Raw genomic sequence first — 25,136 nt, 5'->3', positions numbered from 1 at the left:
TGTGAGGTTGGACTGGGATCAAATACAGAGTTACTGGAAAGTTACTCCATGCTGTCTTCACGGGTATCACTTGTTTCCATGCTGCTGTTTTCTTTCCAAGTCTGGCAGGTGCTTATTTCAGGTAAAAGACTGGGAAGTACTGGCCCACGGACTGCAGGGAATTGATTTCATTAATCAGTGGACTATTTGTTGAATAATTCTTTACTCCTAAGGAGAAAGAGAAATAGAGGGTAAAGTCCTTGTCCTAAGAACATTTATTTATATAGCATTTGGGAGGATATGGAATAAATACATGAAAATTCATAGTATCAGGGAGTTTTGACAAATGTCTGAGTGCTTTTAGGTAAGAAGAATGCTGGGGGAGGACAAAGGAGGTTTGGTTCCCTGGGGCTGGGCTGTCAGGGAAGCATTCATGATGGAGATGCGGACTGGGTTGGGTAGAAGAGAAAAGATGGTGGGGAAGTACCCACAGTGGCACATGGGAGGTTCAGGACTCCATTGCCTCCTTGCCACTCTGTGTACTCCTGCCAGTGGGTTCATGATCTTGTAAGTGAAACTCATTTTATTGTTCCCACTCTAAATGTCATGTTCATTATAGTTTAAGATACGCATATGGGGTAAAGAGTCAATAATAACACCCAGAGACATATACTGTTAATGTTTTGGTATATTATGTTTTATTCTTTTTTACTTGTATAATGTTGTACTCATACTAGAAATATAATTTTGTATTTTTCAGTTTTTGCTGAAATTTATGTCGTAAACATTTTGTTCTCTAATTAGAAAACTCTCTGTAAACATAATTTTGTAATGGCTGCATAATGTACTATTGAGTGGATACACCATAATATGTTTCACTTTTCCCCTAGTGTTGGACAAAAATGTAGAGTAAGTGAAGTTTACTGAGAGCTGTTTCTAACTCAGGCAGGCACATAAATAATTTTATAATTCTGGGACCACATGGGAACCAGGAAGTGAAAGTCAAGAACGTTAAGTCATGAAATGGAAAAGATTGTGAACTTTTAAATGGAGGACAAATAGAAATAAATAAACAACCCATGAGAATGCATGCCATCTGCAGAAAAGCAAAAGAGCTATTGCAGGCATCTCACTGAAACTGTGAGGAAGAAAGGTCCTGAGTGGGCAAGATACAGTAAGTAGAAAACAATTTGACATTTATTTATTCACTAAATATTTGTTGAGGAGTTGCTATGTGCTAAGCAATGTTCTAGGCCCTGGGAATAAAGCAGTGAACAAAACAAAGAGAATTCTTACTCCATTAGAGCTTATGTTTTAGTTGAGAGAGATAAATAATAGACAAATAAACATATGGTATGCATGAAGAAAAATAAAACAGAGTCAAGGGATAAGGAGTATGGGGGTAATGGCTATTCTTGATAGGATGGTTAGAGCAAGCTTCTCTGAAAAGTTGACACTTGAACAAAGACTTCAGTGGGTTTAAGAAGTGAGCATCCCCAGGCACAGTGGCTCACGCCTGTAATCCCAGCACTTTGGGAGGCCGAGGTGGGAGGATCATGAGGTCAGGAGCTCGAGACCATCCTGGCTAACACGGTGAAACCCCGTCTCTACTAAAAATACAAAAAATTAGCCGGGCGTGGTGGAGGGCGCCTGTAGTCCCAGGTACTCAGGAGGCTGAGGCAGGAGAATGGCGTGAACCTGGGAGGCGGAGCTTGCAGTGAGCTGAGATCGCGCCATTGCACTCCAGCCTGGTCGACAGAGCCAGACTCTGTCTCAAAAAAAACATAATAATAATAATAATAATGATAATAATAAAAGAAGTGAGCATTGCCTATTGTTACTAAGACTGTTGTGCTTAAAGGTCAGTGATTTTTTTTTTTGAGACAGGTCTTTGTTATATTTTAGTGAACACACAAAAACACATGTACAAAGCTTCATAAGTTTACTTTTTCTAAAACATTTTATTATAAAAGTTTTCAAACATTTGTTACAGTGGACACTCACACACTCACTACCTAAATTCTACCATGAATATTTCATCATCCTTGCTTATTTCCTGTCTGCCTATGTATCTGTACCTCTCCCATCATAGGTTTAATTTTAATTTTGGTGTCTACCCTTTATTCTGTACACTTGTGATTTCCTTTTGCCACAGAGGTTTCCAGAAACTTAATTCATGAGTAGGAAGAAATTTTATATTCATTTTTATATTACTGATGTGTATTTTAATTTTATTTCATTTGGTTTTTTACATGCAGTTCCTCAATCCATTTGGAATTCATTTGGGTTGTAATATAAGGCAAGGGTCTTGCTTTTGTTTGTTTATTTCCTGTACAGCTGGTTTCCCCAACATTTGTGGCCTTTTGCTATGTGATCTGGTCATTTTTTTTTAAATAATGCAAGTTTTTGGCCGGGCACGGTGGCTCACGCCTGTAATTAGAACACTTTGGGAGGCCGACGCAGGCAGATCACCTGAGGTCAGGAGTTCGAGACCAGTCTGGCCAATATGGCGAAACCCCATCTCTACTGAAAATACAAAAATTAGCCAGGCCTGGTGGTGGGTGCCTGTAATCCCAGCTACCCGGGAAGCTGAGGCAAGATAATTGCTTGAACCTGAGGCAGGAGAATTGCGCCACTGCACTCCAACCTGGCAACAGAGCGAGAATCCGTCTCAAAAAATAATAATAATAATAATTCAAGTTTTTATATAAGCTTGGTTATTTTTCACAATGTGTTATCTATGTTCACTTGATTTGGCTATTAATTTATTTTGCTAGCACCTCACTTTAACAATTTCATTTCATGATACATTGTAATATGTGGCTAGGCAATCAACCCAATTTGCTTTCTTAGAATTTTCTTACTTGTGCTGTGTATTTTGCAAATGAATATTAAAGCCACCCATGTTCTAAGGCCTTGTTGTAAGTTTAATTAATATTCATATTTCTTGCTTTTTTGAAAGGAGTCTTTCCGTATCTGTGAAAGAAGGATAAAAATAGCAGTCTTTTGATAGGATTATTATATGGATTAAATAACATACACGTGAGGGGTTTAATATGGCTTATCAACTCAGAGCTTTTTCTGACTTTACAGAAGGCTCTAAGATTTATTTGGGCTCTACCTAATTGTAATTCATTTCTGGAGTTTCCCAGATCCATTTTTAAGCAAGAAAAAGATAACTTTGGGATATTACCAATTCAGAAATCAAGCACATTGGAGGAGGAGAAGTGACAGCAACACCCAAGAAATGTCTCCCTGCCCTTGTTGCAGGATCCTCTAGTATTGTCATGACTAAATGTCCCACAGAATCGTCTACCCTTAGCCCCACTTCTGCAGTGCCCATTCTGCATAGCCAGCAGTGGTCTAGGGTTCAGATTGATGTTCACACTCACATGTCACAATAGACTGGAATCTGGCACCAGTTTTATTTAGCTTTATATAAGGATGCAGGACAGGAAACAGTGTATCGACATTACAGCATCAAACACATCTTCATCGGGGACCTTCCCACCACCTATGCGTGGCTTCCCAGCCCACACAAGACACACTCAACCATTGGTGATGAAAATAAGGGGGAGCTTGTGGACCACCCCAGCATGGGAAGCTCAGAGCAGCAACTGTCCCTTGTAACAGCCTGTGAGCATGGCTTCCAGGGGCCTGCATGCCTGCTCACACCTCTCAGTCCAGATGCAGCTCACTTCCAGGAGGAGCTTTCACAGCACCTGACCCACCTGCCACGCCAGTTATCTTAACCCAGTACATTTCAAGGGTATGGTATAAGAAATAGTTACATCTGGGATCACCTTCTTATGGAGAAAAGATGTAACCTGCTATAGGCCCTTTCTCCTCATCACGCCACTCCCAGTGTCTGGTTCTCTTCCTGTCACTGCAGTTTTCTAGCAGGAATAGGCTTTAGAACCTCCTCACATCACTGAGGAAAGCCCGTGGCACTCCGTTTACCAAGACAACAGGGAGCCTTAGTGATATTCCTTCCACATATCTTCTGTTTTCACAGGGTGGGGCAAGATACTCCTCATCACCTGCTAGGGTCTCCTGCTGCTGCTTCTGGCCATAGGATTTTCACTCAGGAATGGGAGGGGTTTAGGCTATCACTGGTGGTTCTCCAAGCTCCCTCATCAGCACTGTTTTCCGCCGACATGCTTTCAGATTTGTACTCAATTTCTCCCAATGTGGTCCCTGCCTCATCTGAATTTAAAATTCTAGCTCCCTGCATGTGGTCTCCTTGTGTTCTTCTTTCCAGACTTGGCATCTCAGCAGAGCCATTTCTGTTTTTGGGTACTCCTCCTTTTAAGGATGAACCCACCATGGTGGACATTTCTCCTTTCTGCCTTCACAGGACTGACTGTTCTTTCCCCAGCAGCTGATATTGAGTAGATTTCCAATACAAGTTGAAATGTTCTTAAGGTTTAAGAAGTAATAAGATGGTGCAGAGTCAGTATGCTAAGATGATATCAGCCAAAGTGCATATATTTCTACCCTAATTCAACAAAAGTAAATGTCACAATTTGCTTATCTTGACCCTGATCCTTTATGCAAAGCTTTTTTTCCTGCAAAAAGTACAGTAGAGGTGGAGAAAATGGGAAAAGCTATGCTTATTTTTCCCCAAGAAGCAGGATTCCCAGTTTCTGTCTCAGACATGCCTCTGTCTGATCTGAGAAGAGGATTGTCTATTAATGCCGAAAATCCAGACAAGCAGTGAGCAATGGGAGAGGGTTAAAGAATCAAAAAGCAGAGAGGGTGTTGCTTATTTCTTTCCTTTCTTTCCTTGTTTTACCAACATTTTCTTGGGTTCCCAGAATTAAGTGCTAGAGGTAGAATTAACTTTGAGATTAACAACACTGCTGGAATCTTTTGTAAAAAATTACAGTTCCATTATCATTTCACTGATTCTCAGTGGCTATTTGATAGAGCGTCTAGGCCTATTTTCTATATGGTTGCCTTGGAATGAGGGAGTATAACAGTAGCTCACATTGATTGAGCATTTGCTATGCGCTAGGTACTATGTTAAGCACTCTACAGGTCTTATTTAAGCATCATAATACCTATTTTAGGTAAGTACTGATGTTATGCCCATTTTACAGGTGAGAAAACTGAGGTACAGAAGTTAGGTATCTCAAGGTCACACAAGGTCAAGGCAGAGCCAGCGTTGGGCTTATTCTGGCTCCAAAGTCTATATTCTAACTCACCACACTATACTGTCTCTTATACATTATCTGTTGTTGTTCCATAATGGTTATTAATATTTTAATGCACAATAGGGAATCTTTTTGTAAACCCAATTAATGGAGTAACTGTCTTCATATATATTGTGTTAAGGTTCTTAATTTCAGTCAATCCTTTTAATATTTCTTACTAAATTATTGATCTGGATGTTAAGAGGGAGAAAGGTACACTTGGATTGGATTGATTTCTTCTGTAACCTTAGAATAAATTTCTCATCAAGAAACTTTATTACCATCTTATGTTTTTATTTTCCGTAATAAATTGTGGATTTTACTCCATCTCTGAGCTCTACCTGCCTCATAGGGCTTGTCTGGCTGTTTTATAGCAGCAAACATTGAAGCAGGTACTTTTACCCCATGAAAATCCCCAGCTGTAGTGCCCATTTCTAGATATCAAGGGTTGAACCATCTCCAAGTGGGTCTGACCCCCTTGTCTCGGTGGACTTCCCTCTGCATTCTTATGGGCCCCTTAGGTTTGCTGGCACTCAGGGGAAGAGGAGTGAGGTAAAGATGGTTGTTCTCTTTTGTCCTTTTAAATCTGAGTGCTCAATTCCCTTACCTGAATTTGTTAAGAGTGTTTTATGTTGTGAAGTCTTTAATCATAGAGTCTAGTCTATATACGGGAGGTCTAATCTAGCCCCAGGCTTTTCCGTTTTTCCCCCTAGTGAAATATTTGGGATGTTAGCCTCCCACCAGGATTGACTTATACTGAAAAAATGAGCCAACATTTTTGTTACTGCTCTTTTGAGTTTCAGAAATTTGACTTTATGGTATCTCATTCTAAATATTTTTTCAACAGTATTGAGGTATTATTGATTCATGTTAAGTATTTATATCTCTCTTTCACATGTGGTTCAGTTTCAAAGTGTATTTCACCATGCTTTTTTTTTTTTTTTTTGTCATCCTGTGTTTTAACAGCAAGTTTTGTCTGCCTACAGGAGAATATTAAAAAGTGAGCCTCCATATCCCCAAGAAATGAGTGCTTTAGCTAAAGACCTAATTCAGCGTCTTTTGATGAAAGATCCCAAGAAGAGATTGGGATGTGGTCCACGTGATGCAGATGAAATCAAAGAACATCTCTTCTTTCAGGTGAAATTATTGAATAGATAAATGGTTTCATACTCCTTGCTGTTTTCAGGGTCCTTGGCGTTCTTGGTGAAATTAGTGAACACAGTCCCCTTTGGGATCATTTTCCACTGGCATTTTCACGTACATTGCACCTTTTGTTTTGTTTTGTTTTTAATGATAGGGACCCTTTCAGTAGGGCCAAAATTCTACTTGTATAAACATAAATGGTATTTTTCTCCCTCAATGGAGTGGGAGTGGGGAGGATCATAATAGCATTCAATTTTCTACATACTGATTCATTAGAGTTTCTAGGTGGTGGTTTCCATTTATGATCTTGAGATCTAGCCATATGGACTGAGACTTTTACTGTACTTTTCACTTCTGTCTCAGTTCATGAGCTATTACTGCCACTATGTTTCACCTTTTAGATAGTGATTTCTTCACTTCCTCTTTTCCCAGAAGTAATCTTTAAAAATTTTAAATTTACCTATTTCTCAGTTACATATTCATGACACATAGAGTGTTATTCATTTATTTCCTTTGTCCTGTGACAGTGCTTCTCTTATTCTGAAAAAGCCTAATGAGACCATTCTACTGAGGACCAACATATCTGCTCAGTTTAGTACAAAAAAAACACCAAAATATTAAACAACTGAGAAAGAACATTTAAATTAACTGAGTTGGCTAGTTATTTCCAGCCTCAGTCGTCAAACTGGGGATGCCACGGCTTTGATTTCTAAAACTCTGGAGATATGACTTTTAAATAACTTCATCATATCAGTAAGCCTGACCTAAATATTTATGGTCTAAAGGGACCATCTAGGTTTTATTTTTTATTCTGTAAATTAAGCTTTTACATTATTATCACCAAAACAAATGAAAATAATATAGCAAAATGAAGAAAAACTGTCAGTTAAGCTTCATGTTGTTATTATTTTTTAAATATATAAAAATAAATATTGATTAGAAATGAGTTATCTCTGCTCTTCTGTGCTCAAAAAAAGGCATATTTCTCTTAGTCTCTCAGTGTAATTATTTTTTATAATACTACTGCACATCTTATAGAAGTTCAGTAACATAATGAGAAATACATTTAGAATAAAAGAAACTTCTCACTATATGCATTTCATAGATTCACATGGCTTGGAAGGATTACTCTTTGAACAAACTTTCAAATATCTTGTTCAGAAGTTTATCTCAAAAGTTAACAGTAAAATTTAAGAAACAAGTCGAGCAAAGTACACCCAATCATATTTTCCTAGGATCTTTTTCTCCATTGCTCCCTCTATTTGGGAATATTGCAGGATGTCTTTCATATTAGAGAAATTTCTCTTTTCAGTAGCTTGGAATAGTAATTTTAGATTACTTAATTGCCTTGACTTTTTAAATGATAGGGACACTTTTGGAAAGACCAGAATTCTACTTGTAAAGGCCTAAATGGCCTTTTTCTCTATAAATGGAGCGGAGGTGGAAAGGATCATAATAGCATTCCATTTTCTACATATTAAACATTCTCCTGCTAACAACATGTTTCTTTAAATTACCCCTTTCCTCTAGAAGTTTATTTTAATATATATACAATGGCCAAGCACAAGTTATGTGCTTATAATGGAAAACATTACAGCTGCAGAGAGAAAAAAACACTTAACTAGAAAGTCAAGAGACTGTGTTCAAATCCTGACTCTTCCACCAACTGGTGTTTGAGTGAAAAGGTTATTTCTTATTTCTCGGCCTCAGTTTCACTGGATCAAATAAAGGAGATGAACTAAATGATCTGAATTCCATTTTAGCTGAGAAATTTGAAGATCTGTGATTTAATTATTTTGTTTCTATTGCATCTACAAGACAGCATAATAAAAAACATTTTATGGGCCAGGAGCAGTGGCTCACACCTGTAATTATTTTGTTTTGGGTTTTTTGTTTGTTTTCTTTTTGGCTTAACACCTTTCTGAAGCACTTCGGGAGGCCAAGGTGGGCGGATCACTAGGTCAGGAGATCGAGACCATCCTGGCTAACACAGTGAAACCTTGTCTCTACTAAAAATACAAAAAATTAGCCGGGCATGGTGGCGGTCGCCTGTAGTCCCAGCTACTCAGGAGGCTGAGGCAGGAGAATGGCGTGAACTCAGGAGGTGGAGCTTGTAGTAGTGAGCCGAGATCGCGCCACTGCACTCCAGCCTGGGCGACAGAGCGAGACTCCGTCTCAAAAAAAAAAAAAAAATGTATGGTAGTTGATTAAACTTACTAAATTTTATCAACCAAGAAGTGCACATTTTCATATTTTACTGTCACTGAAATCAGTATGCATGTTACAGTGGCCATCATCTTATATTCTTATGATTAATACTTTTTTCTTCTTAATGATACATAAAATAATTGTGTATCTTACTATCAGTAATGGCATCTTAGATTTGAAGAAATGTGGTAGTAGGAGACCTGTAGGATTTAATTCAGTAAGTGTTATCTGAGATTGTTTTAAATGATAGAAGGAGCACAAAGAAACAGAGCAAAGGGTTGGATTTCAATAATATAACTCAGTAAGTGACCTAGAGGGAAAAGGGGCTTGCATTATTCTATGGGGGACATAAGAGGCAGTGTTTAAAATGTTTGAACACAGTCGAATAAGAAAAGAGTGATCACATCCATATGATGGTATCATTTGAACTTCTAGACATAAGCACATGCCTGATTTACAGTGGATTTATTTTCCAGTCTGTCTGGATGCCCAGGAGGAAAAGCAAGTGCAGGCAGAGAGCTAAGTAACACTGCCTCTAGAAAATAGGAACATTCTTTTAGAGCTAATATCCACATCCATAGAGCCTTTGGAAACCCTTTATTTCAGTTTTTTATTTTGTTTTGGGTTTTTTGTCTGTTTTCTTTTTGGCTTAACACCTTTCTGAGGAGGCTCAGGACAAAAGTATTTTTCTATTCTCTTTAAAGGTAAACTAGGGTGTCTTGGTGCCCCCCAGAGGACACTCTGAGATTCAACAGCGATAGTCTCATCTTTGAGGCACAGCATTGGTTGGAGCTATAAACTGCTGTGATCTTGTTTGGAGAAAATATGTTTTTTATTATTGATTTGAAATATGTTCTCTTATTTTTATCCTCTCTCCCTACCAGTCAAAATCCTAATTTATCTTTGTTATTCTTAGAAAGTACATTTTGACTATTGATTTCTACTTTGTACCAACTTTCTTTGTTTTAGAAAATAAATTGGGATGATTTAGCCGCCAAAAAAGTGCCTGCACCATTTAAGCCAGTCATTCGAGATGAATTAGATGTGAGTAACTTTGCAGAAGAGTTCACAGAAATGGATCCCACTTATTCTCCCGCAGCCCTGCCCCAGAGTTCTGAGAAGCTGTTTCAGGTAATTTCCCATCCTGTGCACATGTACATTGGCCATATGTCCTTTGAAAGAAAAGATTAAATTTCCCATATTGAAGTAGTTTTGTTGGCATCATAAAAATGGGATTCTCTAATATCTTCTAAATTATTAAATGCAGAAATATTGCACATTGTTAACCGAAGCTTATAGTTTGCTCAATAGCAGATGTTGTTTATGCATTTATTTTTGATATAAGGGAAGTTTTAATTTTATACCTGAAATTTTATTTTTGTTCAGATTCTTTTATAGAAAATACAATAATCTTTTATTTTACCTCTATTCATATTTAAAAATTTTTATTTATATAGACAGGGTCTCACTCTGATGCCCAGACTGGAGTGTAGCAGTGCTGTCCTAGCTCACTGCAGCCTCAGACTCCTGGGCTCAAGTGATCCTCTTACCTTAGCCTCTGGGATAGCTGAGACCACAGGTGCAAACCAGCACACCCAGCTAGTTTTTCTATTTTTTGCAGAGATAGGATCTTGCTATGTTGCCTAAGCTGGTCTTGAACTCCTGGCCTCAAGTGATCCTCCTGCCTTGGCCTCCCAAAGTGCTGGCATTACAGGCATGAGCCACCACGTCCACCAAAAAAAATTTTTTTTTTTAAGAAACAAGGTCTCACTCTGTCACCCAGGCTGGAGTGCAGTGGCATGATCATAGCTCACTGCAGCCTTTTTAACTGCTTGGCTCAGGGGATCCTCTTGCCTCAGCTGGGACCACAGGTGCATGCCACCACACCCACCTAATTAAAAAAAAATTTGTAGAAACAGGGTCTTACTTTGTTGCCTAAGCTGGTCTTGAACTCTGGCCTCAAGTGATCCTCCTGCCTTGGCCTCCCAAAGTGCTGGGATTCTAGGCATGAGCCACCGTGCCCCCCAACCCCCATATAAAAACATTCTTTAGTTCACAATGTTACCTTATTCTTTACCTTCAGTAACTAATCTTAACTATTAACTGTTAAAAAAAGATTTAGATTTTATATTTAGAAAAGGGCATTTGTCACACAAGATAAAATATTCTAACTATTAAATGGCATCAGAGCTTTGCTTCTTTGACTTCTATAAGTATACCTTTAGTATGGCTTAATCTGGCCATCCAGACGGTGTCTTTTCTTCTTTGCTTATCACTGTCTAGTATGTGACTGGGCACTTATTGAACATTTTTTTAAATGTTTGTTGATTAGTGAATGTTCTAGCTTGAACGGATTAATCATCCGTCTTTGTACCACTTAGCTCAGAGCATCATTCTGCCATTAGACTTTGTTCCTTTCCAAAACTCAATTTTAAATTTAATTATTCTGAAGATATTAATAAGAATCAAATAATTGCTAAATTAGAAACTAACTTTAGTGAGACTTGCCATTTTTCCAGTTTGAAAAACAATAGCATTTAAAGACCACTTTGTGGCTGGGTCTGGTGGCTCAGGCCTTTAATCCCAGCACTTTTGGAGGCCGAGGTGGGTTGATCACTTGAGGTCAGGGGTTCAAGACCAGTTCGAGACATGGTGAAACCCCGTCAGGCATGGTGGCATGTGCCTATAATCCCAGCTACTTGGGAGGCTGAGGCAGGAGAATGGCTTGAACGCAGGAGGCAGAAGTTGCAGTGAGCCAAGATCGCACCACTGCACTCCAGCCTGGGCAACAGAGCCAGACTCAATCTCAAAAAAAAAGACCACTTTGTTTAATACCTTGACTGTATCCTTTTTTGAGAAGTTAGTTATGTTTGTAAACAAATTTCATCAGCAAACCAGGAGAATTTCATCTATGAGTCTGATTTTGGGGGTGGAATAGGGAAGAAGTCTTTTTCTACCTTTATTTTTGAGTTGGTTTAGTTCTACCAGAAGATGGCATTATATCCTTCTGAACAGCATTTTTCAAATGATTTGAAATAACCTTGCATTTTAGATTGCAAATAAAATAAAATTAGACTCATCTCAACAAATATTTGAGTGTTTTTCTAAGGAAAAAAAGTCATTACAATCTAATCTGTGTTAAACTGGAAAACTGCAAGTTGTTTTTCTTTATCTTTCTTTGTCTTGTTTTTAGGGCTATTCCTTTGTTGCTCCTTCCATCCTATTCAAGCGTAATGCAGCTGTCATAGACCCTCTTCAGTTTCACATGGGAGTTGAACGTCCTGGAGTGACAAATGTTGCCAGGAGTGCAATGATGAAGGTATATAGATGTGGTAACTTATATGACATATTTGTAGGTTTTGTGAGTGTTTAAATACCAACTCTAATTAATGTTCTTAAGTCTAGTAATTCAACTAAAGTGCAATTTTAAAAGTGGGATATAGCAATATTTTCCCTAGAGAATTAACGTCAAGTTGAATGAACTTCTTTTTACAATTATAGAGAATTATGTATCTTAAATAATTATTTAGATGAAAATAGAAGTTACCTATAAAGATGAATTTTAGATTATAAATGTATTCTATTCCTGTTTATTAATATTAATAATTTTATTTTACTCTACAATTTTATTGATCCTTTGTGTATTACTGACATTTTCTGAAGTTAAATGATGTTGATTTCTTGACAGGACTCTCCATTCTATCAACACTATGACCTAGATTTGAAGGACAAACCCCTGGGAGAAGGTAGTTTTTCAATTTGTCGAAAGTGTGTGCATAAAAAAAGTAACCAAGCTTTTGCAGTCAAAATAATCAGCAAAAGGTATGACCATTTTTAATATAATATTCTTTCTTAGGTATTCATGAATTCTGTAAATTAAGAGATATTTATTTTAAATGAAACCAGTATTATATTGTAAGACTTTTTTACCCAAAGGTTTAACCACTTGGCTCATCAGTTGGTCCATTATACTTTTAGCTCTAATTGATATTTTCTGATAAAGTAATCCATTTTAGACATAAATCATAGTCTTATTTGCTTTTGAGTTTATCTAGAGAAAACGTCTTTGTGACAGTGACATATTTAATCAGGCTCACATAGTGATTTTGGCAGCCATTGCCATTTCTACTAGTTGTGTATTTGAAATATTTTTCTCTAAAATTATTTAGCAAGCTACTGATAGCTTTGAGAGCCATCTAGTTGTTTTGGTAACTGATGATTATTATTAAGATTGCATATTCTTATTACTCTAAATTGTCAGGAAAGTAGAGCATTCATTTCCTCATATGATTTTTACTTTTCTGACTCAGAAATAATAATTTTCTCCAGAATATTACTTTTTCTAGCATGTGGTGTAATTCATTACTTTCATGGAAACCTCATTACAGTATACTGTAACGTGTATATTCTGAATGCACTGTAAATAAGACAAAATTAGTCTTGGGGCAGTACTGATATAAAAACTTTCTTGAAGAGACATGTGGATGCTAAGTGTCTCATCTTGCAGGATGGAAGCCAATACTCAGAAGGAAATAACAGCTCTGAAACTCTGTGAAGGACACCCCAATATTGTGAAGTTGCATGAAGTTTTTCATGATCAGGTATCCTACTTTTTTTTTTTTTCCCGTGTGTACTAATTCACTTACAGGGTTGTACTTTTCACGCGTTTTGTTGGTGCTGCTGGGTCAGAGTCAGGGATATAGAACATCACCCAGCCACCAGAAAGGGCAGTGAAACCACCCTCTCAAACCCCTCCCCAACCACACACTGTTTCCCAACCCCAAATCAGGTTTCCCTTCACCTCTCATGCTTTTCTCACTCAGCAGTTAACCACCTATGACAGGAAGACGGAGGGCCAGGAGCTCAGTGGTGCAGTCACTGGCTACAATGTGCTTGTTGCCAATGCCGCTTCTACCCACCATCACTTAATCCTGGAGTACCTCTCAGGACTCAGGAATTTTGAGCCTCCAACTTCCCTTTCACTTCTAGAGTAAAACTGAGAGAGCCTGGAGCCTAATTAATGCAAGCTAAAGGACAAATAGGAAGCAGAAAGCAAAGATACTCCTTTTATCTTCTAGCTCCAGGTGGTAAATTCTGCTCAGAACCCTGGCCAGATCATGCTGCCCCCTCTTCTGCTCTCAGTCCTGCTTTGCAGCAGGAACTATGGGAGGATGCCAGTGTGTCCAGTTCGTGTCTGTTCACCTCACACATGACAGAAATTGCTCCATTACACTTCTCTGCCCCTGAGACCAGGTGGGGTGATGCAGTCCTACTTAAGACAACTTGGAGGCACAAGAGCACAAACCAATCCTGAATGTGCTTTGCCCTAATTTTACCAATAAAGAAACTGAGATTTTGAATGGTCATAAAACTTGTCCAAGGTCACATAGCATGTCAATGCGAATCTAATAAGGAGAACCTGTACTCCAGTTCTGGGCTCTCTTTGTTGTGCTGTTGTAATATCTGTGACCTAGGATCAATGGGGCCCAGTTCTCTACCACATTGAAATATCCTCGAGTGCTATTGCCAGGAATGATACATCATGGTGAGACCAGGCAGCAGCAGCAGTAGCACCATAACCATAATAGCTGCTGCCATTTATTATCACATATCTTGTGTGGTCTAGGTTCTGTACCAGGCACTCTGCATGTATTATCTTATTCAGTCCTTACCATAGGTCCATGAGGTGAGAAAATGGACACTCATAGAAGTTAAGTAACAGGTCTTACAGTTGGTAAGTGTGGTAAGGCTGGGATCTGAATCCACACAGTCCAACTTCAGAGCCCAACAAGCTTTTATTTACTTTAAACTACTGCCTTAGGGAAGGCAGAATCACATCTGGCAGTAAGCATCCCAAAATGGCATCATCCTCTACTTACTCTTTGGTTCTTGTAGTCAGAAAAGAAATGCCACTGAAGCAAGGACTCAGGGGGAACCGCTCTCCCTGATCCTCTACCTCCTCTTGCCTCATCAAGCCACTCGACACAAGAGGAGGTAATGAGTCCCCTGGCCACGAAGGTGCTTAAGAAGAGGCTCACTAGACAGTCTCCTGTTGAAGATGATATAGAGGAAATTCATATCATTCAAGGAATCAACGGGTGATCTTAGATGCTCTCCTCTGGGTTTGCAGCTGTGCCCGTAACTACATCCCAGACAAGATATTTGATCTCTGACCTTCAGACTAATGTCAGGTCCCATGAACAACATTTCTAATTTTTTATTTGTGTCACAAATTAAGTAGATGTTTTGCTATTTATATATTCAGGAGTTACTAAAATATAAATTGTCACATGATATAATCCTATACAAACTAGTATAAATACATTATCAATCTAATATGCAGTTGTAATGTATCTTGGGTTTTCTCATAATGGTGGCACAGTTGCCTAGATCATCCCTGTATCCAGTCTTTTCTTCAACTAATGGGTGAAATTGGTTATGGTGGGTCTTCAGCCTTTGTGCAATAGCATAGTTCATTTTGTGTGCCATGATATGCGTTTCACGTACTCCATGAGTTTGCTATTGCTGCTGCAACAAATCACCACAAACTTAAAACAATACAAATTTATTATCCTGCAGTCTGGAGGTCAGAAGTCCAAAATCAGGCCCATTGGCTTAAAGTCAAGCTGTCACCAGAGCTGGTTCCCTCTTGAGCAGAACCAGGTGCACAGCGGGAGGTGAGTGGCAGGTGAGCCAGCATTACTGCCTGAGCTCCACCTCTTGGCAGATCAGCGACAGCCTTAGATTCTCACTGGAGTACAAACCCTATTGTGAACTGCGCATGGCAAGGGATCAGAGTTGCAGCACTCCTTATGAGAATCTAATGCCTGTCCCACCCCACTACTGCCTCCCCTCGTCCATGGAAAAATTGCCTTCCATGAAACCATTTCCTGGTGCCAAAAAAGTTGCGGACCTGGCTCGTGCCTGTAATTCCAGCAATTTGGGAAGGTGAGGCAGGTGGATCACTTGAGGTCAGGAGTTTGAGACTAGTCTGGCCAGCATGGTGAGACCCTATCTCTACCAAAAAATACAAAAAATTAGTCAGGCGTGGTGTTGTGCGCCTGTAGTCCTAGCTACTCTGGAGGCTGAGGTGGGATAATCCGTTGAACCTGGGAGGCGGAGGTTGCAGTGAGCCAAGACTGCACCACTGCACTCCAGCCTGGGTGATAGAGTGAGACCCTGTCTCAAAAAAATAAGAAAACAAAAAAGAAAAAAAATGTTGAGGATCACTGCTCTGGAGGCTCTAAGGGACAACCCATTTACTTTCCTTTTGTAGCTTCTAGACACCCCCCAACATTTCCTTGGCTGTGAGCCTTCCATGCATCACTCTAAGATCTTGCCTCCAGGGTCTCATCTCATACTGCTAACTCTGATGAATAATTCAGGATAATCTCACATCTCAAGCTCCTTAATTTACTAATCACATCTCAAAAGGCCCTTTTGCCATCCTTCTAAGGTAACAACCACAGGTTCTGGGCATTAGGACATGAACAACTTTGGAGGGCCATCATTCAAGCTCTACCACACATACATTTTCTCATTGCTATCTGCATTTTGTTGATAAGGATCCTAGAATTAATAAGATAAAGTAGCATCCCAAGATCATGAATAAATAACAGAACTGACCTTCAAATCCAGGTTGAACTCTAAATCTATTCGTACACCACTGCAAGTATTGCCTTACATCTTTTTTAAAGCTCACCAGCCTACAGTTGTAGCAGACCTGCAAGCTCAACTTTATCTGATGTAGAAACTCAAGTTAGCTTGATGTCTAGTAGGCTGGGAGCAATTTTCTTGTTAGAAGGGTTGTTCACTCTGCAATTTGTCTAATGCGTTCAGGATAATGTACTTATAATTGTCTTTTTTATGAAGCAGTTTATTCTGAGTTTTGCTAATACAGAAAGAAACATTTTGTTTGTGAAGTGATGTTGGCCTTATAATGCATAGCACCTGAATTCAGTATATTGCCATGATATCTTTTTCTAAACCATTTGTGTTCATTTGAGAGCTGATTAAGTCCTTTGCTTTTTTTCTTTTTTGAGATAGGGTCTCTGTCACCCAGGCTGGAGTGCAGTGGCACAGTGACGGCTTCCTGCAGCCTTGACCTCCCGAGCTCAAGTGATTCTCCCACCTCAGCCTCCTGAGTAGCTGGGACTGTAGGCATGCGCCACCATGTCTGGCTAATTTTTGTTATTATTTTTTGTAGAGATGAGGTCTCACTATGTTGCCTAGGCTGGTCTTGAGCTTCTGGGCTCAAGCAGTCCTCTCACCCTGGCCTCTAAAAGTGCTGGGATTTATAGCCCTTTGCTTTTTGATAATTCCTATATTATTTTTTGGAAATTATGCATTCTGACAGAAAAGAGCCGGGGTGGAGAAGAAGAGAAAGGATGGTAAACATATAACTTACAAAGTAACTGTTAAGATAATACTGTTGGGATTAAAGCAAAAACCCATAGTGAGTTATGGGTATTTGTAACGAATATTAACAGGAACCCTGAAACTAATCTGTTGAGTCCTAACAGGAGGTTCAAAATGACAATATCAAACAATACCTTTTTAAACTTTTATGTTTTAATTTTTTTTGTAGAGACAGAGCCTCACTGTGTTGACCAAGCTGGTCTTGAACTCCTGACCTCAAGCAGTCCTCCCACCTCAGCCTCCCAAAGTGCTGGGATTACAGGTGTGAGCCACTGAGCCCAGCCTCATTACCCTTTTAAAAAGATTAATTTGCCATTGGATGGGTGTGCCAGGCCTCACGTGGGCACACCCATCCTACTCAGTTGCCCATTCTACTCAGTCAGTATTCAGATTCTGTATTATTTAAAGCAAGTGACTTCACATTATTGTCACATTATTGTCAGCAGTTTAAAAAGAAAGATGTGTAAACTTGATAGAGAGGGTTGGAGTGGAATTCAAATGAAAGAATTAGCTGGATGCAATTGCACACCTATAGCCCCAGCTCATCGGGAGGCCTGAGATGAGAGAATCCCTTGAGCCCAGGAATTCAAGGGCAGATTTCTTTTTAGAGACTCCATCTCTTAAAACAAAACACTGCAAATGAAAGAATTCATCACAGAAGGGAAAAAGGATATACAATATAAAGATTTCACTGCAGTACTTGAAATTTTCCATTACCAAAATAGAATTATAAAACAGCTACATTATCTTTCAGCCCTTTTCTCTAAGATATGAGGATTGGCATTGATTATTTTAACAGGGGATTATTTAAACGTAGATTAAATTGGTGGTAGATAGTCAATTGGTAGATTAAAGATTGGTGGTAGATAGTCAATAAATGTTTTATATGTTAATAGACTTCTGTGCTTCAGGAAGGCCCTCCACATTATTCTTTCTCTTTTCTAGCTTCACACGTTTCTAGTGATGGAACTTCTGAATGGAGGAGAACTGTTTGAACGCATTAAGAAAAAGAAGCACTTCAGTGAGACGGAAGCCAGCTACATCATGAGGAAGCTTGTTTCAGCTGTAAGCCACATGCATGATGTTGGAGTGGTGCACAGGGATCTGAAACCTGAGGTATAAAATCACTGGATCTCTTACGTAATTCAGTCTAGCACCATTATTAAAGATCTCCCAAACATGGGGGAAGTTTCTGGGGAGGTTTCCTTATTTTTTTACTTTTCAAGGCTGTTAAATAGATAATTGAAAATACGTTTCTTTGATGTTTTTTCTTTTATATTTCAGTCTAAAATAAATTTGTCTTTGTTTATTTTTTGCCAGCTGATCATCTTGAGGTTATATTTGTAAGTGTGAGAACCTTTTATGGAAAAAATACTTTATGCAACAGTTGTGGACTAAAAATAGCAATGGAAATTTTTATAGCAGAAAATAATATCTCTTACATATAATTTTAGAGGGTTTTTTTCCAAATGATGTATTTTGAAAACTTATTTTTTACATTTGTAATCAAATTGGTTAGCTCATGAATAAAAATGTATATAATTCTATTCTAAATACTTAAAGAATTGTCTTGGTTTAATTAGTTATGCCGTCTTTCTATGTGCTTTTCTATGATCGTGCTATAATATTTATAGAACTATATGTAGCAATGCAAAAGTAACAGCTATTTATATATCTCCTCTTATGAAAGGCTAATAAAGAATGTTCTAACTCTTAGAATGATCCCTTTTTAGTATCAAAAATATGAAAATTCCCTCCTTTTAGAAAATCAACAAAATAATGAAAATTGAAAAACAAAAATCAATACTGTATAAAAAGATAATGATGACTCATCCTTTACCATATACAAGATTATACATATTCTCTCCAAAATAGAACTTTAATTATCATGTGATTATAATATGTTCTCGAGTATATATAAAATATTAACTTATTTGATGTTCCTTTTGTGATTAAGCCACAAAAGATTATTTCTCTAAAAGCACTATTTTTGCCTTTTACTTAAGTATCTTGAATTATTAGAAGAGGATGTTTTAAAAATGGAATACTTTTCTTCTCTACTTCACATGGAAAAGAAAATTTTTAAAATGAAATTCTGTGCATTAAAATATATTTGGTTTGTTCCTTTCGTGTATTTAAACTTCTATGTATTTTCTATTACCATTATTCACAGTACTAGTAATTAATCAAAAGTAAATTCTGTTTTATTAACTTGCAACTATGATAGTTCCCCCCTGCTTCCTTCATCATAGTTCTCACTCTCCTACATAACACCCACTGAAAGTATGGTGCTCTGTACATTGGAGATTAGCTGTCTATTTTTAAATGTGAAAGCACACCACTTAAATGTTTTCTTGATAGACAAGGAACAAGCATGTAGTTTTTTTTAATTGAAAAGATCTGTTCCATGACTGTATAGAATTCATTTTCACATGTTTTATTCTTTGATAACTGGCCATCTGTCACCTCATGAGTCTCAAATGAGGCAACTGTCCTCTCTTGCAGAATTTAGATTTGCATTCCTCCTTTCCTGATAAAAAGATAACTTATGTAGCTTAATTCTTCTTATTTGTTATAAGGCTTTTCTTTCAAATACTCACTTGAAATGGGGCAGAACTATCAGATTATTTAGGACATTCTACTGCAATTATAGTCCTAAATCAAACTAGATTTTGGAGAAATGAAAATAGACCTTTGAACTAACATTTTCATAATAAAATGTCTTTCACTTTGACTTTTAAATGGCAGTGTATATTATTTCCAAACTAAAAGTTTAATATTTTCCCATGTGGCACTTTAAGGTCTGATTATCTATCTTTTGGTAGGTAGCTATGTGGATTCATTTTCTGCATAGGCAGAATCCTAAGTCTAGGTAAGAGTCAGATAAATTTAGAAGCTGGCTGACATTCTTAGTAAGCTGCCTTGTATTTTTCAAACTTGTCCCATACTCTTCTGAGATTAAGAAAAGTTGCATACATCCAATTTGTTTCAGGCAGAACTTGAGATGAGGATAAAAGGGGATTGAATGGTTACTTCCCACCATTCCTGACTAGTCACACCCTCCTCCATGTAGAACTGTCTCTAACTTTGAGCTTTGAGAGAAGAGGTAGGCAAGTGAGCAGTGTTTCTCAATTTTACATATTCAGGAATAGGAGGAATGGATTAAAGTCACCAAATTAAAGTGATTGCCACATCCTCTCACTTCTTCTGCTTTAAGAAGTGAAATTGGCCGAGCGCAGTGGCTCACACCTGTAATCCCAGCACTTTGGGAGGCCGAGGCAAGCGGATCACTTGAGGACAGGAGTTTGAGACCAGTCTGGCCAACATGGCAAAACCTCATCTCTACTAAAAATACAAAAAAAGTTAGCCAGGCATGGTGGCGGGCACCTGTAATCCCAGGTACTTGGGAGGCTGAGGCAGCAGAATCACTTGAATCCAGGAGGTAGAGGTTGCAGTGAGCCAAGATTGCACCACTGCACGCCAGCCTGGGCAACAGAGCAAGACTGTCTCTCTCAAAAAAAAAAAAAAGAACTAAAATCAAGGAAGCCCTTTTCCAATCTTAATATAGAATAAACATGGTCATTTCCAAAGACTTAGCAGGCTCAATGAAGACGAGGCCAGCTGTGGTTCATTCAGCTGTTCTGTGTGGACAGTGCCTTACACTGCAAAGGAGCTCAGGTGTTACTTGCTAAAAGACTTCTCCCAAGCACACATCCATCAACCCCAGCTGTGGCTTCAGTGTCACAAATTCAAGATTAAACACTGTATGCTAGAAAATTTAAGACAATTTTTAGTTAATGTTTTGTTTTTCTTTCCACCCACTTTATTGACTTTCAGATGGAAGACTTAGGAGATTTTTCTTCTTTGCATCAGTGATACCATCTATAATGTGTTTTATTTCAGCTAGAATAGTATTAACAAAGCAAATGATATTCCAGAGCTGGGAATAATGTAATGACTATAAAGGCATAATGGATTTTGTTAGGATGCCTAAAGACGATATAATCAGATTTCACTTACTTTCAGTACTAGCTTAATGTACTTATTAAAATAATTTGTGCATCAGTAAGTATTAAGCATGTGATAAGTACAAAAAGTAGTACTACAGAGTCTTAGTGATCAAGAAGCCTTGGTGGATGAATGATTCAAAATAGTAATGTTTTCTGAATATTTGAAGTATTAGCTGTTGGAGAAAATATTTCTGAAATGTAATGGGTATCTCCACCATGTCTTCTTCAATAAGCAATACTAGATATTATATAGCTATTTTATTTATGACTTTGTTCAATGAACACATGTTTACCAAAGCACCTACTCTATGTCTGTGCCAGGCCCTGGGGTAGGGTCAAAAATAAGGTAGACCCATAGTCCCCGTCCTTATGGAATTATGACATAATGGGGATGAAGACATTAAGCTAGCAATACAGAGGTGGTAAGTGCCAGAAAGGAAAAGTAAATGTGTTAGGAAAAAATATTAAACGTTTTAACTTCAATTTGGTAGGACGGTTAGGATAGTATCTCTAAATGAGGAGTGGATGGGGGGAGGTAGGTTGGCGGAGGAAGCAAAAGACAAACACAAGCAGAGGGAAAAGCTTAGGAAAAGGGTCTGACATCAGAAGAGGCATGGTGCAGTTGAAAAATGTTTCACATGACATGGTAAAATTGAAATAATACCAAAAAGCATCAAGCAGAGAGCAGCAGTGTATTGATGTCCTGCCCTCGCGCCTCCCCATGAGACCTCTGCACATGAATCAACTATCAATATACAAAGTGTTACATAAATAGTACCAGCAATTCCCAAGACATGCCTAGTGAGAAACTAATGTAAGCATTGATATCTTGCAGAATTTATTGTTCACCGATGAAAATGACAATTTGGAAATTAAAATAATTGATTTTGGATTTGCACGGCTAAAGCCACCGGATAATCAGCCCCTGAAGACTCCATGCTTCACCCTTCATTATGCGGCCCCAGAGCTCTTGAATCAGAACGGCTACGATGAGTCCTGTGACCTGTGGAGCTTGGGCGTCATTTTGGTGAGTTCTTTTCAATACAGTCATTAAACCTGCTTATTTCTTTGGTGTCCTCTCTCCTTATCTCACTCTTCACTGTTTCCTTACATTCATGAAAAAATTGGCAAAGTGGTTTCTTTTCTGTACAGCCAGTTAGAGGCCTGACTGAATAGTATTTCCCTGTCTTAAAATGTATATTAAAGAAAATGTAAGAATTTCTATTTTGGTTTATTTTGAAATATTTAAGTTAGCTGTGTTTTATATCAATGAGAGTTAAAGGAACTATAGTATATATTTTTAAAGACACATATTATATTGGACATAATGTGAAAATAGCAAAGTGATTCATCAATAGAAAAACATTTTAAAAAAACTATTCTGTGAAGTTTCAGACTAAAATGTAATTAAAGAATACCATTTAAGCTAAATTAACAAATAAATAGATAAAATTAGAAGTATTTCTACTACGTAACTTTAATGTGAGCATGCTTTTCACAAAATGTCCTTGGCTGCTGTGATTAGAAACAGAACGTTAAGCTAGAAAAATCTTGTGTTTTTTTTCTCCAAATATCATTACTTTTTCTGCATATAATTTGTAATGCATGATCTTGGGAAATTTTCAGACAGTACAGAAAGAAGGAGCAAGGTGAAAATTACTCATATTCTTCTCATTGAGAAGTGATATACCTCAAGCTCTCTCTCTCCCTTCAGCCCCTCCTCCCCTTTAGATATGTAGGCTTTACATCTTTCCACATGTTTTCTATACATGTATACATATTTGAATTTTTTAACAAATAAGATTATATTATACCTGTATTTTGAGTCTCTGAAACTTATGTAACCATTTATTTACTAATAAGCAGTTAGCTTTTTTTTTTTCACTTTTTCACTAATTATAAGCTACACAAATGAATTTTTTTTATATATGTGTTTGTGTTTGTCTCACCATTTCCTTAGGATAGATTCCCAGAAGAAGGGTATGCACAACTTTCCTTTAACATGTGTGCCTGGATTTCCTTCTAAAAGATTTATCAGATTATGTTCTCATCAACTGTATGGGAGTACATTGGCTATCAGTTTTCATCTGAAATGATATCCCATTGTGATAATTTGCATGTGTTTCTTCGATGAATATTTAGTTAGAGCATCTTTTCATGCATTTGAACATTAGTATTTTCTCTTTTATGAATTACTCTTTTTTTTTTTTTTTTTTTTTTTTTGTCTCCCAGGCTGGAGTGCAGTGGCACAATCTTGGCTCACTGCAACCTCCGCCTCCCGGATTCAAGCGATTCTCCTGCCTCAGCCTCCTGAGTAGCTGGAATTACAAGTGTGCACCAACATGCCTGGCTAATTTTTGTATTTTTAGTAGAGACGAGATTTTACCGTGTTGGTCAGGCTGGTCTCAAACTCCTGACCTCAGGTGATCCGCCTGCCTTGGCCTCCCAAAGTGCTGGGATTACAGGCGAGAGCCACTGTGCCCAGCCTCTTTTATGAATTGCTCTTTATGAGCTTTGCCCATTTTCCTATGGGGAGATTTTTCTTACTGCATTTTAAAGCTCTATTAAAGACTTTCATTCTTTGACATTAATATTGGAAATATTTTTTCTGGTGTGTCACTTGTTTTAAAACTTTGTTTATGGTAATACGGTATTTTGATTTTGTTTTTAGAAGTATTTAAACAGAGAAGATTCTTAAATGTCTATGTAGTAAGATATGTCAGTCTTTTTCTTTATGATATCTGACTTTTATGTCAGATTGTCACTCCACTCCTATGCCCAATGCAAGTTTATGAAAATATTGTCCTAAATTTTTCTCTAGAATTATTTTATTCTTACACTTAAGTCTGGAATTTATTTTAGTGTCAGTTGTTTTCCCCCAATGACTAGTCAGTTGTCCCTGCAGGATGGTTCTTCTTTTATTTTTAAGTTTTATATAGTTTTTATCTCATTGGTTTTCAGTCATCATTTATAATTTTCAAACTAAACTTACATATTTGTGAATAACATTTTAAACAAAAATAAACTGACTTGTAGATCTGAGTTTTGTTGAAGGACTTAAATTGAAGACATTTTTATTAGTAGCATGTCTTAAAGATTAATCTAAATAAAAAAGAGACTTTCATTTTTAGTAATTTCTTTTCTCTTGCTAAAGGCCAATTATGTCCATCAAGCTCTTTAAGGTTTTAAAAGGCAGTCTTAAACATGCAGCAGTGTATTTTGGAGCCTCTGAATTCCTTAACTATAGAAATAACTTTCTGTAATGACATGGATGGAAGCCATGCTTCTCTCTAAATCTAATTGTCAAATTTTTAAGAAAAATAGGACAAAAAAACAGGTTAAATGGTATCACAGGATAATCACAATATCCAGTCTGTGGGAAGTTCCACTAAACAAACAACCCAGTTTGTTCAACAAATAAATGGTAAAAAAAGGTAAACTGAGAACTTATAGATGAAAAGACACATAAGAAACAATGTTTGCATCTTACTGAAATCCTGATTCAAGCACTTTCTAATTTAGATTCCTTTTTTTTTTTTTTTTTTTTTTTTGCGATAGCCTCCCTCTGTCGCCCAGGCTTGAGTGCAGTGGCACCATCATAGCTCACTGCAGGCTCAAGTGATCCTCCTACCTCAGCCTCCTGAGTAGCTGGGACCACAGGCACATGCCACCATACCCCAGCTAATTTTTTTTTTTTTTTTTTAAATAGAAACAAAGTCTTGCTTTGTTGCCCAGGCTGGTCTCAAATTCCTAGCTTCAAGTGATCCTCCCGCCTCGGCCTCTCAAAATGCTGGGATTACAGGCATGAGCCACAGTGCCCAGCTTAATTTAAATTCTATTTGTTAAATTCAAATTAAATGTAATTCATATAGATCTAATTTATATACTATGTATATACCACAGCTAGGGAAATTTGAATATTGATTAGATGTTGAATGACACAAAGGAATTACTACTAATTTTTTTTAGATGTGATACTGATATTGTGGTTGTGGTTTTAAAGGTGCTTGCCTTTTATGGACAGACACAGTCTGTAATCCCAGCATTTCGGGAGGCCAAGGTAGGAAGATTGTTTAAGCCCAGGAGCTCAAGACCAGCCAGGGCAACACAGTGGGACCCAGTCTCTAAAAGGAAAAAAAAAAAAAAATTTAATTAGCTGGGCATGGTGGCTCATGCCAGTAGT

General features: G+C 37.7%; 1 protein-coding gene across 3 annotated transcripts in view; it reads left to right on the top strand.

Annotated features, from left to right (window-relative positions):
- RPS6KA5 (ribosomal protein S6 kinase A5) overlaps positions 1 to 25,136 on the top strand; it is a 211,671-nt gene that overhangs the window by 147,673 nt on the left and 38,862 nt on the right. For all 3 annotated transcript variants that reach the window (XM_055097945.2, XM_003832764.6, XM_024925409.4), the window contains exons 8-14: positions 6,161 to 6,311; positions 9,495 to 9,656; positions 11,719 to 11,844; positions 12,214 to 12,347; positions 13,033 to 13,126; positions 17,889 to 18,059; positions 21,789 to 21,980. In XM_055097945.2, the coding sequence (XP_054953920.1) occupies positions 6,161 to 6,311; positions 9,495 to 9,656; positions 11,719 to 11,844; positions 12,214 to 12,347; positions 13,033 to 13,126; positions 17,889 to 18,059; positions 21,789 to 21,980 (1,030 nt within the window). The remainder of the gene's footprint in view (positions 1 to 6,160; positions 6,312 to 9,494; positions 9,657 to 11,718; positions 11,845 to 12,213; positions 12,348 to 13,032; positions 13,127 to 17,888; positions 18,060 to 21,788; positions 21,981 to 25,136) is intronic.

Source organism: Pan paniscus, chromosome 15 (genome assembly GCF_029289425.2).
Source record: "Pan paniscus chromosome 15, NHGRI_mPanPan1-v2.0_pri, whole genome shotgun sequence".
NCBI classification, from domain to species: domain Eukaryota; kingdom Metazoa; phylum Chordata; class Mammalia; order Primates; family Hominidae; genus Pan; species Pan paniscus.
Note: the sequence above shows the minus strand (reverse complement) of the source record. Positions and strands in the feature narration are given on the sequence as shown.